This window comes from Hemitrygon akajei, chromosome 11 (genome assembly GCF_048418815.1).
Source record: "Hemitrygon akajei chromosome 11, sHemAka1.3, whole genome shotgun sequence".
NCBI lineage: Eukaryota > Metazoa > Chordata > Chondrichthyes > Myliobatiformes > Dasyatidae > Hemitrygon > Hemitrygon akajei.
In genome coordinates, this window is record NC_133134.1 from 138,971,650 (window position 1) to 138,990,304 (window position 18,655).

The 18,655-nt window shown below is 39.3% G+C and overlaps 1 protein-coding gene across 2 annotated transcripts in view; it reads right to left on the reverse strand.

Moving 5' to 3' along the window:
* The window catches only part of LOC140736059 (DEP domain-containing mTOR-interacting protein-like), a 102,775-nt gene that overhangs the window by 59,087 nt on the left and 25,033 nt on the right, over positions 1–18,655 (reverse strand). For both annotated transcript variants that reach the window (XM_073061782.1, XM_073061783.1), the window contains exon 3: positions 376–499. In XM_073061782.1, coding sequence (XP_072917883.1) covers positions 376–499 — 124 coding nt within the window. The remainder of the gene's footprint in view (positions 1–375; positions 500–18,655) is intronic.

Genomic DNA, 18,655 nt, shown 5'->3' on the forward strand with positions numbered 1-18,655 from the left:
ATAGATTAAATTGAAGAGATTAATATTTTAGTGTAAAATACAGGGGAATCTAAGAGTAAGAAGTTAATGAAGGGTAAAGGGTCAGAGGAGATGTCAGGGGTAAGTTTTTTTATGCAGAGAGTGGTGAGTGTGTGGAATGGGCTGTCGGCAACGGTGGTGGAAGTGGATACGATAGAGACTTTTGGATAGGCACATGGAGCCTAGAAAAATAGAGGGCTATCAGTAACCCTAGGAATTTCTAAGGTAGGGACATGTTTGGCATAACTTTGTGGGCCTAAGGGCCTGTATTGTACTGTAGGTTTTCTATGTTTCTATGTTTCTATGTCATCAAATAGAAAACGGAATCAATAATTAAAGACTTTATTAGGAACTCACTTTTCATACAAGCTTTGACCTCTCATGAACACCTTCACCTCCTTGCTTAAGGGAAATGTTCCATCATCTTTACGGAATCTGTAAAGAAGTTTTGCATCCTTGAACTCTGAATATCCATCGCAAACTGAAAGAAAACACATCTTATAATGCTTAGTTTCACTGCAGAAAAATGGCATTTTCTTTCAATTAATATCCTTCCAATATTCTAAGGTTAATTTTTACATTATTGTAATGTATGGAATAACATGCATCATTGGACTTTTCTTGCCCCCTTACACCAACTCAGAATATCAAAAAAGATTATTGATGTGAATTCACTATTTGAACGTGAAGGTACTGGTGAAGTGTTGGAAGATCGGAGAGAGGGGATGAGAGAAGAAACCGAAGGTGCAGTTCTTAAGCAGCTAGATGATTTAAATGCTCACAAGCATCTGCTTTCATTATTATCGTTGAATGAATTCTCAGCAGTCTTTTTAACTTCAACAAAAGTTTCTCCAGATCAAAATATGCTTTCAGTAGTATGTTTAGCAGGTTTATCTTAATATGTTCCATAAGAAAGTAGAAATATCTACATGCAGGTTCAGCTGTGGGAGAGGAGCTAGTCTCAAAGGTTGTTTGCTTCATAAAAGAACTAGCTTTTGTTAATAAAAACAGAGCTTTTAAACCAATTTCCAAATGGAAAGATTCTTTTCAATTCAATGTTTGTCTACAGATCTTTCAACATTTAGTGATTGCATTATAGGAACTCATATTCATATTTCATAGTCATAGAAAAGCATAGCATAGAAGCAGGTCATTTGGCCCTTCTAGTCTGAGCCAAGCCATTTAAACTGGCTACTTCCATCAACCTGCATATCTCACAATATCCCTACCATACATGTACCAATCCAAACTTCTCTTAAACAATGAAATCAAGCTTTCATGCACCACTTGCAATGGCAGCTCGTTCCACGCTCTCATGACCCTCTGACTGAAGAAGTTTCCCCTCATGTTCCCCTTAAACTTTTCATCTTTCACCATTAACCCATGATCTCTAAATGTAGTCCCATCCAACCTCAGTGTAAAAAGCTTGCCTGCATTTACCCTATCGATACCCCTCATCTGTACCCATCAAATCTCCTCTCCATTTTCTACACTCCAAGGAATAAAGTTGTAACCTATTCAATTTTTCGTTAAAACTCAAGCCCTCCAGACCCAGCAACATCCTTGTAAATTTTCTCTGTACCGTTTCATCCTTCCTGCAGTTAGGTGATCAAAGCCGCACACAATACTCCAAATTATGCCTCATCAATGTCTTACTACAACTTCAATATAACATCCCATCTCCTGTACTCAATACTTGGATTTATGAAGGCCAATGTTCCAAAAGATTTCTCCACACCCTATCAACGTATGACACCACTTTCAATGAAATATAGACCTGTATTCCCAGCTCCCTTTTTTCCACCACACTGGTGGAACTGTGTCCTGCCATTCCTCAGTGTCCTGCCATTCACTGTGTAAGACCCACTCTGGTTGGTCCTATCAACATGCAACACTTCACATTTGCCTGCATTAAATTCCATTTGCTATTTTTCTGCCCCTTTTTCCAACTGGTCCACATCTCATTGCACTACATCCCCAATATTGGTGTCATCCACATATCTGCTGATCCAGTTAACCACATTATCATCTAGATTGTTAATATAAATGATAAACAGCAATGGACCTAGCACCAGTCCTTGAAGCAAGTGACTGAACCTTCTTGACCAACCTCCCATGCGTCAAGCACTTTGCAAAGCCCATGTAGACAACATTCACTGCTTTGCCTTCATCAATTTTCATGATAACTTCCTCGAAAAACTCTAATAGATTGGTTAGACATGACTTACCACACATGACGCCATGATGACTATCCTTAATTAGTCCATGTCTATCCAAATACTCATACATTTTGTCCCTCACAATACCTTCTAATAACTTTCCACCATTGATATCAGGCTTACTGGCCTATAACTTGTTTTTTTTTAAAGAGCAATTCTTCAACAGTGGCATAACATTGGCTATCCTCCAATCCTCTGGCACCTCACCTGTCATTAAGGATGATTTAAACATCTCTGCTAAGGCCCCAGCATTTTGCATTTGCCTCATGCAGGGTCTGAGGGAACAACTCATCAAGCTCTGTGGATTTACCTCCTCATATTTGCCTCAAGACAGCAAATACCTCCTCCTCTGTATAGAGTCTATGAAGTTGATGCCATTTTGCCTTACTTTTTTTTTTAGACTCTGCGCCCACCTCCTGAGTAAATACAGATGCAAAAAATATAACTTATCTCTCTCATCTCGTTCAGCTTTTGGATTAACATTGTGATCTTCCAGAGGACCAATTTTGTCCTTTGTAATCCTTTTGCTCTTAACATATCTATAGAATCCCTTCGGATTCTCCTTCACCTTGTCTGCTGGAACAACCTCATGCCTTCTTTTAGTCCACTTGATTTCCTCAAGTATTTCTCCTGCATTTCTAATACTCCATAAACACCTCATTTGTTCCCACCTGCCTATACCTGCTATAAATCTCCTTTTTCTTCTTAACCGGGGTCTCAATATGTCTTGAAAACCAAGGTTTCCTACACCTGTTATCTTTCCCTTTTATTCTGACAGGCATATATAAGCTTTGTGCACTCCAAATTTCTCTTGAAGGCCTCCCGCTTACCAAGTAATCCTTTGCTAATTAAAAAAAACAGCCTGTCACAATCCACATTTGCTCAATCCTCTCTGGTACCAGCAAGCTTTTCTCCAATTTAGAATCTCAACTCATGGACCCAATCTATCTTTCTGCATACTTACTTTGAAACTAATGGCATTATAAGACGATAAAACCATAAGACATAGGAACAGAATTTGGCCATTCAGCCCAGAGTCTGCTCCGTCATTCCATCAGGCTGATTCCAGACCCCACCTAACCCCAGACATCTGCCTTCTTGCCAAATCCTTTGAGGCCCTGACCAATCTGGAAATGATCAACTTCCACCTTAAATATTCACACGAACTTGATCCCCACCGCAGTCTGTGGCAGAGCATTCCACAGATTTACTACTCTCTCGCGAAAAATATTCCTCCTTACCTCTGTTTCCAAAGGGTCACCCCTCAATTTTAAGGTTGTGGATCTAGATCTGGATACTCCCACCGTAGCAAATATCCTCTCCACATCCACCCCATCTAGTCCTTTCAACATTCAGTAGGTTTCAATGAGATCCCCCTGCATTCTTCTAAATTCCAGTGAGTACAGGCCCAAAACTGCCTAATGCTCCTCATATGTTAATCCTTTCATTCCTGGAACCATCCTCTTAAATCTCCTCTGGACTTTCTCCAATGACAACACACCCTTTCTGATATACGCGGCCTAAAACTGTTGACAGTACTCCAAGTGCAGCCTGACTAGTGTCTTATAAAACATCAGCACTATTTTTTTCCTTATATATTCTATTCCCCTCGAAATACATGCCAACACTGCATTTGCCTTCTTTACTACAGACTCAACCTGTAAATTAACCTTCTGGGAGTCTTGCACGAGGACTCCGAAGTCCCTCTGCACCTCTGATGTTTGAACCTTCTCCCCATTTAGATATAGTCACTAGATGATATTTATTATCACTAGATGCAAAATGTACACCTACACAAACTTTTGTCACCAGCACTGTCTCATTCCCTAATAGCAGATCAAGTATCGCACACTCTCTGATTGGGATCTCTGATTAGCCGCTGCTCAAAGCTCCCAAATGGAATGAGTCACTGCCTTTTCTACTTAACCGCTTAATCTGACTGAACTACATCTTCTCAGGCTTCTGATCTCTGATAGGCAGCTGCTCAAAGCTCTGGTTTGTCAACTTGGAAATGTTCAAAGAATAGATATTACTAAATCACGTATAAGGCAATCAATAATCTACTTTGAGTGACATCATTGTTCCTACAGGAATTTCTACAAATTTCTGGAATTCAAACAGTAGAGTTTGGTTTACTGGATAAATGTGCTATCATGTGGGGTGGATAGATATACAGGCTCCAGTAGGTTCCATACCTCTAAGATTTTCCTGGGCCCAAGAATGGTGGGAAACCTGATACAATTGATCTAAGCTTTGATGAGGAAAGAAAAGATGAATCAGTACTTGATATAATTTTGTAACAGTAACATTGTTGATTAGTGAATTTAAAGCACAGCTTTCTCCTTATTGTAGGTTTATTACAATGAAAAGTTTACAGTTATGAAAGGATGCCCAGTTAAATTAAGGATGACCTACAGATATTGCCAAACAGCACGTCACAGTGCTTGACATTTCCTTAGAATAAACTAGAAGTGAATTTCACAATCCAACTCTCCCTGTTAGAAGTTTCACAAAAATGGAACATATTGAGAGGAACCATTTCTCAGCTTGCATAATTGGTGATCTGTTAATTTTAATAGGTAGAAAAATATGTAAAAGCCATCATTTGCCCTTCACTTCCCAGTTCTCGATGTGGACTTTTGTTTTCTTTGGAAAAACCTAATTGTAAAAAATCTACTCAATGTCCTTATATTCCTCATTAGTGATGGAGAGTAATCTTCATTACATATGTCATGTATCCCATTAAACTTCACATAAGATGACAATGTAATCATCAATTGAGTGTATTTCTGAATACTTCTGAAATCACTTGGTGAATTACATCTTTAGCTTACTGATATTTTCCACCATTACAAAGTTCAATCGTTCATGTGTAGTACTAAAATGTCACTATTACAATCTTGATTCTGTATTTCTCACACTCACAATAAACAGAGAGATACCAAACAGGAATTTAATTTCTAACTGCATTTTGCCATAGTAAAAGCGCCAAGTGAATCCACTATTCAGTCCATGTAGTATTGATAAATCTGATCAAATAATTTCAGTGCAAGATCTTAATACAGCTTCCATAGTGTCAAAAAAATCACTAAATTGTAAATGAAAGATGCAGATTTGTTATGAGAAAATGTAGAATTTTACTATAGTTTCTTTAATGTAACAAACCATTAACTCAGAGACATTGAAACTTTGCCCTGTGGGATTTCATATTTGAGGCAGCTAAATAACTCTCAGGCATGAGAGCCAATGCATTCTGCCCAGCAGAAGTTACTCCACAATTTTCTGCACTTATGAAGTGCGAAGTACAGGAAAAGGGATGAATCTCGGAGATGAGAGAGAGGATTGCTGGACATTGGGTGGGACGGAGATGATGAGTGGAACAAAGGAAAACAGGAGGGATGATGAACTGGAATAGGGGAGCAAGTCACTAGAAGATGCAGGTGAGGGGATCATGATATACAGCATTAAGTGCAAGAGAAACCATAAGACCATAAGATATAGGAGCAGAATTAGGCCATTTGGCCCATCAAGTCTGCTCCGCCATTTCATCATGTTGATCCATTTCCCTCTTAGCCCCAATTTCCTGCCTTCTCCCTGTAACCCTCTATGCGCTGACTAATCAAGAACTTATCAACCTCTGCCTTAAATATATCCAACAACTTGGCCTCCACAGCCAGTAGTGGCAACGAATTCCACAGATTCACCACTCTGGCTAAAGACATTCCTTCTCATTTCTGTTCTAAATAGACTTCCCTCTCTTCAGAGGCCACATCCTCTGGTCTTAGACTACCCCACCATAGCAAACATCCTCTCCACATCGACTACATCGATGCCTTTCAAGATTCAATAGGTTTCAATGAGATCCACCCTCATTCTTCTGAATTCCAGTGAGTACGGGCCAAGATCCATCAAACACTCCTCATCTGAAAAACCTTTCAATCCCAGAATCAGTTTCGTGAACCTCATTTGAACCCTCTCCAATGTCAGCACACCCTTTCTTAGATAAACGGCCCGGAATGCTGACACTACTCCAAGTGAGGCCTCACCAATGCTTTATAAAGCCTCAACATTACATCTTTGCTTTTATAATCTAGACCTCTTGAAATGAATTTTAACATTGTATTTATCTTCCTCATCACTGACGCAACTTGCAAATTAAGCTTTAGGAAATCATGCACAAGGACTCACAGGTTCTTTGCACCATAGATTTTTGTACTTGCTCTCCATTTACAAAAGAGTCTACAATTTTATTTCTTCTACCAAAGTGCATAACCATATATTTCCTGATACTGCATTCCATCTGCTGCTTCTTTGCCAATTCTCCTAATCTGTCTAAATCCTTCTGGAGCCTCTCTGCTTCCTCAGCACCACCTGCAACTCCATCAATCTTCATATTGTCTGCAAAGCTGGCCATAAAGCCATCAATTCCATCATCCAAATAATTGAAATATACTGCAAAAAGTGAGCCCAATACAGACCCCTGTTGAACATCTCTAGTTATTAGCAGCTAACCAGAAAAAGCTCTCTTTATTCCCAGTCTTTGTCTCCTGCCAATCAGCCAATGCTTAATCCATGCTGCTATCTTTCCTGTACTGCCAAGGGCTCTTACCTTATTAAGCAGACTCATGTCAATGGCCCTCTGAAAATCCAAGTACACACCATCTACCCATTCTCCTTTGTTTATCCTGTTTCTTATTTCTTCAAAGGATTCCAGCAGATTTGTCAGGAAAGATTTCCCCTGAAGTTAACCATGCTGACTTTGGCCTATTTTATTATGTGCCTTCTAGTACCCTGAAACCACATCCTTAACAATTGACTCCAACATCTCACCACTGAGGTCAGAGTAACTGGCCTATAATTCCCTTTCTTCTGCCACTGTCCCTTCTTGAAAAGTGGAGTGACATTTGCAATTTTCCATTCCTCCAGAACCATGACAGAATATATTCATTTTTGAAAGATCATTAACTAATGCCTCTACAATCTCTTCACCAACCCCGTTCAGAACCCTGGGGTGTACACCATCTGGTCCATGTGATTTCTCTACCATCAGACTTTTCGGTTTCCCAAGCACCTTCTCCCTAGTAATGGCAACTTAACATCCTTCTGCTCACTGACATTCTTTAATGAATGGTATATTAATAATGTCTTCCACAATGAAGACTAATGCAAAATACTAGTCCACCATTCCCTTGTCCCCGACTAGTACCACTCCAGCTTCATTTTCCAGCAGTTTGACATTTACTCTCACTTCTTTTTTACTACTTATATATCTGAAGAAACTTTTGGTGTCCTCTTTAATATTATTGGTTAGCTTACCTTCATATTGCATCTTTTCCTTCTTTGACTTATTTAGCTCCCTTCTGTTGGTTTTTAGTCTTCCCAATGCTTTAACTTCCCACTAATTTTTGTTCTGCTATTTGCCCTCTCTTTGGCTTTTATATTGGCTTTGACTGCCCTTGTCAGCCACAGTTGTGTCATCCTGCCTTTAGAATACTACTTCTTCTTTGGGATGTATCTATCTTATGCCTTCTGAATTGCTCCCAGAATCTCCAGCGATTGCTGTTCTGCCATCATCACTGCTGGTGTCTCCTTCCAATCAATTTTGCCCAGCTTCTCTCTCATGCCTCTGTAATTCACTTCAGTCCACTGTAATATAGATACATCTGACTTTAGTTTCTCCTTCTGAAATTGCAAGGTGAATTCTAACTTATTATGATTACTTTCCCCCAAGTGTTCCTTTTCCTTAATCAATTTTTAATCAATTTTGGTTCATTGCAGAACATCCTATCCAAAATAGCTTTTCCTGAGTGGGCTCAACCATGAGCTGTCTAAAAAGCCATCTTCTAGGTATTCTACAAATTCCCCTTCTTGGGAATCAGCACCAATCTGATTTTCCCAATCTATCTGCAGATTAAAATTCCCTTTTGGCATGCATTTTCTATCTCCCACTGTAATTTGTAGCCTATATCTTTGCTACTGTAAAGAAGTCTGTATACTGTATAACTCCCAGCAGGGTTTTATTTGCCATTGCAGTTTCTTAACTCTACCCACAATGATTCTGCACCTTCCTATCCTACGTCATCTCTTTCTATCCCAGAATCATTTTTTAAAACCAACAGAGCCACCCCACCCTCTCTGATAACCTGTCTATCATTTCATTACAATGGTTATTCTTGGACATTAACCTCCCAGCTATCACCTTCTTTCAGCCATTATTCAGTAATGACTAAAACATCATACATGCCAATCTGTAGCTGTGCTATAAGTTCATCTACCTTATACCATATAATGTGGGTATTTGAAAATAACACCACCTGTCCTGTATTCATCAACCTTTTCACTTTTGTCCCCATTTTACATTGCAATTCACCCTGTTGACTGCAATTTTGCCCCATCATCAGCCTCTCCTTGCTAGCAGTCTCACTACACACTGCCTCTGTTTGTAAACCAACTACCTCATCCTCAGCCCTATCACTCCAGTTCCCATCTCCCTGCTGAATTAGTTTAAACCCTCCAGCTCCAGCAAGCCTGCCCACAAGAATATTGCCCCCCCCTCAGGTTCAGGTGTAATACGTCCTATTTGAACAGGTCGTACCTTAAATAGAAGAGGTCCCAATAATCCAGAAATCTGAACCCCTGGCCCCTGCACCAATTCCTCAGCCACACATTCATCTGCAACATCATCCTAGTACAACCCTTATTGGTGTGCAGCACAGGCAGTAATCCACAGATTACTACCATGGAGGTCCTGCTTTTCAGCTTCCTACCCAGCTCCCTAAAATCTCTCTTCGGGAACCTCCTCACCTCTCCTACCTATGTCATTGATTCCAATATGTGCCAAGATTTCTGGCTGCTCACCCTCTTCTTTAGAATGTAGTGGACCTGATCCAAGACATCCCTGACCCTGGCATCTGGGAGGTAATATATCCTCCAGGTCTCTATCATGTCCACAGAATCTCGTCTCTATTTCCCTAATTGTGGAATCCTCTATCGGTGGCAGTTCTCTTCACCTCTCCTCTTCTAAGTTACAGTGCCAGACACAGAGCCAGAGACTTGGTCACTGCAGTTCCCCCCGATAGGTTGACCCCTTCAAGAGTATCCAAAATTATTGGGGGGGAACAGCCACAGAGTTACACTGTACTGGCTGCCTAGTTTCCCTTCTTCTCCAAACAGTCACCCAAGTTACTTACCTTCTGCAACCTAGGGGTAACTACCACCCAGGAGCTCCAAGCTATCTCTTCCTCAGTCTCCCATACGAGTCAAAAGTCTGTTTCTTTAAATAAGACCAGTTAGACAGACCTCAGTGGTTGGCAAGATGTTGGAGTCGATTGTTAACAATGGGGTTTTGGGGTACTTGGATGCATGTGATAAAATAGGTTAAAGTCAGACTTAGGGGAAAATCTTGCCTGAAAAATCTATTAGAATTCTTTGAAAAAATAACAAGCAGGAGAAACAAAGCTGAACTGTTGGATGTTGTGCACTTGGATTTTCAGAAGGCCTTTGACAAGGTGCCACACATGAAGTTGCTTAATAAGTTAAGAACCCTTGGCAGGAGACAAAGAGGGGCAATAAAGGGAGCTTTTTCTGGTTGGCTGCAGTGACTAGCGGTGTTCGACAGGGGTTTGTGTTGGGACCGATTCTTTTTACTTTATATGTTAATGATTTGGATGAAGGAATTGATGGCTTAGTTGCCAAATTTGTTGACAATATGAAGATAGGTGGAGGGGCAGGTAGTGTTCAGGAAGCAGAAAAGCTGCAAAAGGACTTAAACAGATTAGGAAAATGGGTAAAGAAGTGGCAGATAGAATATAGTGCTGTGAAGTGTATGGTCATGCACTTTGTTAGAAGAAATAGTAGTGTGGCCTATTTTCTAATAGAAAGAAAATTCAAAATCTGATGTGCAAAGGGACTAGGGAATCCTCGTGCAGGATAACCTAAAGGTTAATTTGCAGGTTGAGTCGGTAGTGAGGAAAGCACATGCAATGTTAGCATTCATTTCAAGAGGGCTAGAGTATAAAAGCACTGGTGGTCCTCACTAGGAGCATTGTGAGCAGTTTGGGGCCCCTTTATCTTAGAAAGAATGTGCTGACATTGGTGACGATTCAAAGGAGGTTCATGAAAATGATTCTGGGATTGAAAGGCTTATCATATGAGGAGTGTTTGATGGCTCTGGGCCTGTACTCACTGGAACTCAGAAGAATGAGTGAGGATGCATTGCACCCACATGCCTCAACCCTTGAGTCAGCCTCCTCATTGAAACCCATCAAAATGTTGAAAGGCCTTGATGAAGTAAATGTGGAGAGGGTATTTTACTATGGTGGGGGAGTCTAAGAACAGAGGACACAGCCTCAGGATAGAAGGACATCCATTTCGAACAGAGATGTGGAGGAATTATGGAAAACTCTGAACATCCTCTACATAGCACCATCCAGAGACAGAGAAGCAGTTTCAGCGACAGGTTACTATCGATGCAATGCTCCTCAGACAGGATGAAGAGGTCAATACTCCCCAATGCCATTAGGCTTTACAATTCAACCGCCAGGACTTAAGAACTTTTTAAAAGCTATTATTAATGCTTTTTGAGATAGTGATTTAGATGCTTATCATATTTTTTACTGAGTTAAGTATTGTATGTAATTAGTTTTGCTACAACAAGTGTATGGGACATTGGAAAAAAAAGTTGAATTTCCCCATGGGGATGAATAAAGTATCTATCTATCTATCTTTCTTTAGCCAGAAAGTGGTGAATCTATGGAATTCATTGCCACAGGCAGCTGTGGAGGTCAAGTCATCAGGTATATTTAAGGCAAAGGTCGATACATTCTGATTAGTCAGAGTATCAAAGGATACAAGGAGAAGGCAGGAGATTGGGACTGAGAAAAAAGTTGGATCAGCCTTGATGAAATGGCAGATAAGACTCAATGGGCCAAATGGTCCAATTCTGCTCCTATATCCCATGGATTTAACACATTCTCTGAAGACCTGCAGCTCAGAGCACCTGATGTAGATGTGGTTATCAAGAGGCAGGAGGCCTCCCAGAATTCCTGCATCTCATACAAAGAGCACAACACAGCCCATGGAGCCATGCTCACTGCACTAACTGTGCCCTAACAGGAAGGAATGAGGAATAAAGGAGAGGAAACTTACTTAGCTGAAGCCTGATGATCCAAAGAACTCCAACACTGGCCCACTCACACAACGGACACTCTGCTTGTCCCTGCCTTATTTTAATTTGCCCTTTCTAATGAATCCTATTCACTGATTGGGTGCAGACCAAACTCAGAACACTGCCAAAGAGCTGCCTTTCCTAATCTTCAATTGCGGATCTGTGTGAATTTGCCACTTCTTCTCAAGCTCCCGATCACTGATTGGGTGCAGTCCAACCGATGAAAACTGCCAAGAAACGCTGCCTTGTTTCATCTTGGATCACAGACTTGTGTGAAGTTGCTGCTTCTTTTCGAGCTCCCGTTTACCGATTGGGCACAGTCCAAAGGTGAGATTGGAAACAAGATGAAGAATTGAAAAGGGCTGAGAGCACCAATGGGGCAGAAGGCAATTGAGAAACAATTTTTGGACAAAAAGATTAAAGAAGATATTGACTAGAAAAAGATCTTGAAGGAACTGATTGAATCAGATCCTTTAACCAACACATAACTAGACCACAAACCTCAGGTGAGGGGTTACTTCAATGTTTTAACCCCACACTAATAACAGGCCACATTGGACAACATTTAGCAAATTGGACACACCCTTGAACTCACAAGTCCTGTTTATAGATTTGCCCAGAGACAAATTCCAGCAGATTGATTTTTGTTCAGGTTTTCCCGATTTCACCAAAAAAAAGGATGATTCACAATGAATGTGACATCAAATTCAATCTGCTTGACAAGAAGATCGACATAGAAGCTTACCAAAGTTGAACTGTCTAGATTGCAGCTGTAAATCATATATTTTTTCCTCCATGATTCTGGGGAATGGGGTTAATTGTACTTCATTAGTTACAACCACTACCCAGTACAGTGACCTTGGATCACATGGGCTTTCTTAATCTGGATAGCTCAGCTGCTCACTACCCCAATTAGCTGAGACATCAGAAAAGTCAAAGAACTTTTTAAAATGTTATAAATAAACTTTGCAAAGATTTTGTTAAAAATTACACCCTATTAATCTTTTACTTCTACCATCATCTTATGTAATTTCTGCTTGTGCCAGTTTGATGAGTATTTTATTATACCTCAAAATTCCATTCAAAGTCATTGGCACATTTCTGACATTAAAATCAACCATAAATCAGTGCAATGCTTTAAATTTTAAAAAACCCAAATATTTTTCCTTAAAGTGACAAGATGATTCAGTTGAATTAACAAAGATCTGAAATACAGTGGATTCTGGTTAATCGGGACACCTCAGGACCATTACATTTTGGTCCAATTAAGCAACTGCCCCAATTAGCCAACGTTTCATGGAAGTAGTTAAAAAGAAATTAAAAAGGCATAACAAATTATGTATTTAAATGAAATACAGAACAAATTAGAATACTATCAGTACGACTATAATACTATAAAACTATATTAGTTACTAATTGTTATTGACAGAGGAACTTATCCAGTGTACACTGCCGTGTTCTTTTGATTGACTGTAAACCAGGGCAGATACCTATTGTAGATTATGGACTGCCTTCATAAAATGCTATTGACAATTACAACCTCGAAATCTTCATTTTCATTATAACATTCAAGATAACTGTCGATACTTTCAAATTATTCATAGTTCCTAATTGATGAAGCAGTGAAATAATTTCATTTTCACTCCTGGCCTTTTCTCGCATTTCCAAGCCTGACTGCTTGAAACCACAATGAAGAATACAGTTCTGAATTGTCTTGCTGCTCATTTCTTGCCAACTACAAGTGACAAAAATTACTGCTTTTTTGAACACAAGCACATGCAACTGATGCTATTTAAAAACGATTTGCTCTAAGTACGGTGTAGTGTCTAACGACCACACTAGCACACACATTGAAGCTTGTTAGAAACAGTTCAGCAACAGTCTCCCACCCCAATTAAGCTGCATTATGTCCCAAATAAACAAAGGGAATATCAGCCAGTTTCTTGATAAGTTTTTGTTCTTTAAGAGTCGTCCCAAATAAGCAGCTGCCCTGATGGCCCAATTAACCAGAATCCACTGTATTTTAATACAAAAATCTTTAATCATAGTGTCCTGGTGCATTATCTGCAAGTAACATGGTTTTAAATAACTGAAAATTATTCATTGTACAATATTAAAAATTCATTCAAAAACAAAATAATCATGTCTAATAAATTTCCGTGCACCTTAAAATTTCAATGCAAGCTTCTCCTTAAGGACCGTAAATAAGTATTGTAATGAATTCACAATAAAGAACATGGGAAATTGGAGTAAGACCATTCCCCCTTTGTGCCTGATGGGCACAGCCTGCTTCTAGGTTATTAATGTGGGGTATGTCAAAGAACAAAATTCATGAAACCAATGCCTCATGAAAGTTAGACACAAGAGACTGCAGATGGTGGAAATCTGGGGCACATGCACAAAATGTCGAGGGAGCTTAGCAAGTAAGACAGCATCTGTGGAGGGAAATGGATAGTCCAGTAAAGGACTATGGAGTTGATTGTTATCTTGAAAAAGCAACTGAGACCAAATGCATAAGGGAGATGAATTAGCATCATATATTTGTCTCAAAATATATGTGGCAATTCAATTAGTTAATGTGATCCTGGCATCACATATTGGAATACAGTCATAAAAATCTAAAGATCCCCCCTCCCTTTTCTATTCCCCACTCTAGCCTTTTACCTCTTCTCACCTGCCTATCACCACCTCCTGTGTCCTCACCTCCTTCCCTTCCTCCCATGATCCACTTTCCTCTCCTACAGACTTTTCTCACCCACCTGGCTTCACCTATCACCTTCTAGTTATCCTCCTACCCCTCCCCCATTTTTTAATTCCGGTGCTTTCCCTCTTCCTTTTCAGTCCTGCAGAAGGGTCACAGCCCAAAACATCAACGCTATTCCTTTCCATAGATGCTGCCCGACCCGCTGTGATCCTCCAGCATTTTGTGTGTTGCGTGTTGCTTTGGAGTTCCAGCATCTGCAGAATTTCTCGTGTTTATGAAATATAAATGTGTCCTTTTAGTGGGAAATTGAACAATTCTGTTTGTGGCCCAGAGGGAAAATAGGTAGGTCAGGAATTTCTTTAAAACACCAATGCATACAATACAGTTTAAAAAAAAATTTATTCTTTTTTTTTACAAACAAAAAAATACAGCACATCCACAAAAACCACGACCTTAACAAAATCAAGTTAAATATTGAGCAGCAGAAAGGAGAAAGATATAAAGGCAAAAGTAAACATACACAGCAGAGGTGCACCGCACCAAAAATCCTCAGTCCTCACCCCGTAAGAAAGTCCAATACAGGGACCCATATCCTTTCAAAGATGTCCCCTCTGTCCTCATTATATAGCCTCAGTCTCTCCAAATGTAAAGTGTTTGCCAGTTCTCTCAGCCACAGATCGTATGTAGGCACAGAGTCCATTTTCTACATTTGCAGGATTAACTTCTTAGCAATCACCATTCCAAACAATACAGCCATTTTTTCATACTTATTGGCTGAAGATAGGGAGCTTGTTGCTCCAAGGATGGCTATGAGTCGGTCCGCTTCCCACCGCTTCCCATAAGCCTCAGAGAAACAGTGAAAAGTACCTTTCCAGTATGCATAAAGCTTACAACATGACCAGAATGAATGTGACAAGTTACTGTTCTCAGATTTACATCTATTACAAACTGGTGAAACATCAGGGTAGAAGCTGTGCAACTTTTCTTTGGAATAATGGAGTCTATGTATTGTTTTAAACTGTATAAGTCTGTGCCTGACGTTGACCAAACAATCATGAATACTCTTTAAACACTCATCCCAGACCTCCTCTGTCAGTTCTATACCCAATTCATCCACCCATGCCTGTTTAAAACCTGCAGTATTCACCCGAGCTCCATTATGTAGGATCTGATAAAAATAGGATACAGAACTACGAGTAACCAGATCAAATACAATACTGTTTAAACAAAACAATCGAAAAGAACAAGGTTCATCTCACATTCCATAAATCAGTAAATTAATTGTTATTGTTAGAAAGCCATTAACATCAGAGAGCACAGTCATTGTCTGGTAAATGGTGAAAGATTGAGAATTACACGTGGGGAAAATATTACTGGCAGGTTAGAGAAGTGTTTCTGCCTTTAAATACTATACACTGATGGAAAATCAGGAGTGAATACATGAACAAAAATCACTAAATAGGATCAAAACAAGGAACATGCACTCAAGTGCAATTGCATGAACCACTGACACCACAGACAGCATTCTCATGAACAATGTTACTAAATACAAACCCACCTGCTAAATTATGTTTTAATACAATGGGCTATCAAATTTGTAATTAAAATAAAACAATGCTCTAACATTCATAATTGAGCAGATAGTTTTAATCCTACTTTTGATATGATTACTATTAAAAGATAAAATGGTCCTGCTATTGATTCCATTACAATGAGTTCGATTTTCACTCTTAAGTACTGGAGAACAATTACAGATGTTGACATGTTGCTACCCAGGCACCAGCTGAAGTATCAGATCTCATAGTCTGAATTAACTGGAAACATTATTCATGGCCAGTCCCTTTATTCAGTTCCTCTGTCTCTCCCATATTTCTTCCCAGGATGAGCCTTTCCTTCCCAGAGCAGAGATGATCTCCTTCAAAAAACAAAATAGGATTCCTTTCCTCTATCATTGATGCTGCCCCCTCCTGAAAATTGGGGCAAATATGGAGAAGAGCGAACGGTTCTCAGAGGGTCCGCTGGGTCCCACTGAGATGCTATCGAAATTTTGAGATTTATGGATCAGACTGACATTCAAATTAATTGCAGTTCATATTGGCCTCTTTCAGTTCTATGTACTTTTCCTGTTCTTGTCCACTCTTTCTTGGTGGCTGGCTGGGAATTGGGGGGGTGGGGTTTGATGGTCTTGTTGCTGTTTCCTCATGTGGGCAATCCATTATGTGGGGAGAGGAGTTGGGGTTTGCGAGTTTTTGTTTTGTTCTCTTTTCATGTGGTGGGGGGTGATGCCTTTCTTTCAACTATTCTATAGTTTTCTGTATTTTATGGCTATCTGAAGAAGACAATTCTCAGAGTTGTATCCTGCATACATATTTTAATAATAAAGTGAAGCTTTGAATTTCAAATAAGGCTTATAAAGTTCTGGGTGAGATAAGAAAAAGGAGTGCTAATTCTGAAGAATTTCCTTCTCCAAAAATACAATTTGAGTTAGAGCAGGGCTTCACAGCCTTTTCTATGCCCAGGACCCCTACCATTAACTGAGGGATCCATGGACCCCAGATTGGGATCACCTGCATTAGAGTTACATATTGATAAGGTTAGAAATTGTAATTTCCTTCTCACACAAAAAAAACAAATAATAACAGAAAACATTTACCATTAAATTTTTTATATGATCTGACATTTTTGCTAGAGATTCATGAAAAATAATAAAAACCAATTAACAAAAAGCTAGATTACAGACAAGGTGGTCTTAATGGTTTGAGAATGATTAGCAATACTATATTGTTGAAGGCACCAAAAAAAGATGTTCAAGGCAAAATTGAAGAAAGGAACTACTTTAATGTTATTTAGCGCTGAAATCAGAATCAAGTTTATTTTCACCAGCATGTGCCATGACATTTGTTAAATTGGCAGCAGCAATTCAATGCAATACATGATAATATAGAAATAAAAAAATAAACAAATCAATTAAAATATATGTCTATATTAAATAGATTAAAAATAGTGAAAGAAACAGAAGTGGTATGTATTTTTAAAAGTGAGGTAGTGTTCATGGATTCAATGTCTATTTAGGAATCAGATGGCAGAGGGGAACAAGCTGTTTCTGAATCACTGAGTATGTGCCTTCAGGCTTTTGAGCATCCTTCCTGACAATAACAATGAGAAGAAGCCATGTCCCAGGTGATGGGGACCTTTAGTAATGAACGTCACCTTTTTAAGGTACTGCTCCTTGAAGATGTCTTGGGTACTACAGATATTTTCTGTAGCTTCTACAGAAATAGTTCAGACTCTTAAGCCTGATAACTAATGGGGACCTGGAGAAATTAAATGGAACAATTTTTTTTCAGCCACAGGGTGGTAAATCTGTGGAATTCACTGCCATAGACTGCTGTGGAGGTCAAGCTATTGAGTATATTTAAATCAGAGATTGATAGGTTCTTGCTTAGTATGGATGTCAAAGGTTAAAGGGAGAAAGCAGAAGGTGGTTTGACAGGCTAAAAAACCAGCCATGATAGAATGGCAGCTCAAACTCGATAGGATGAATGGCCTAATACTGTTCCTATGTCTTATAGTGTTTTAAGTGGCTATAACATATAGTCTCAAATGTTCTTGAAACCTGTTAAAACAGATTAGCAAATGCTTTGCTGATCAATGTGGTGTTGCAACAAAAGGCATCATGATGAGTGATCAGTTGGGTCCAGTACGTATTCTCTTAATAACCTAGAAAGAGTCAGCCAAGACTCCAAATCTGGAAAGTACCCAACTGGGAACAGAGAGAAAAAAATAACAATCAAAAAATACTTTATAAGGATCAGTGGAGCTCAATCAATAAATGAAAAAAGGTAGATCCAGTGATCTGCTTTCACACCATATGATTAATATAGTAAAATATCGATGTAGTAATACCAAATTACCATCAATTGGCAATGTTTCAAAGAATACCTTAATGAAGAAGAACAAACTAGTGAAATGACAAATTTTGAAGAGGGAATGCCAACATTTTGGGTACCGGAGGCAGGAACCGGATGATGCCCAGGGACGTGCAAGAGGCCAGAACTGGAAAAGCTCAGAAACCAAAAGCAAAAAGGATTTGGCAAAAAGTCAATGCCAAAAGGATTACACACTTAATATAAGCATGGTCCAATGAAATCAAACATTTTGGGCTGGTCATTAGAACAATAAATATGCAATACCCAAAATATAAAAATACAAACAGTTGAAACCATAAATTTAGAGCAAGGCATAAGGGATATCTTATGACCAACAACTGTGCAATTTGAGTGCTGACTCAATGGAGCTCAAGGAATGAGAGGTAATCTTAAAGAAACAAATTAGATTCTGAAAGGCACTGACAAAGTAGATACCAAGATATTGTTTCTGCTCATTCATTTGCCGGGGGAAATCTATTAACATTTGCTTGCCTGGCTTTTTTGACCAGTCTTTATTTCAATCACATTGGGTTCCCTCTTACATCACATTCCCCAGTGTAATGATGGCTGTATTGCTGTTGCTTCCTGCACTCATAGTAAACTCATTACTTTCTATCTT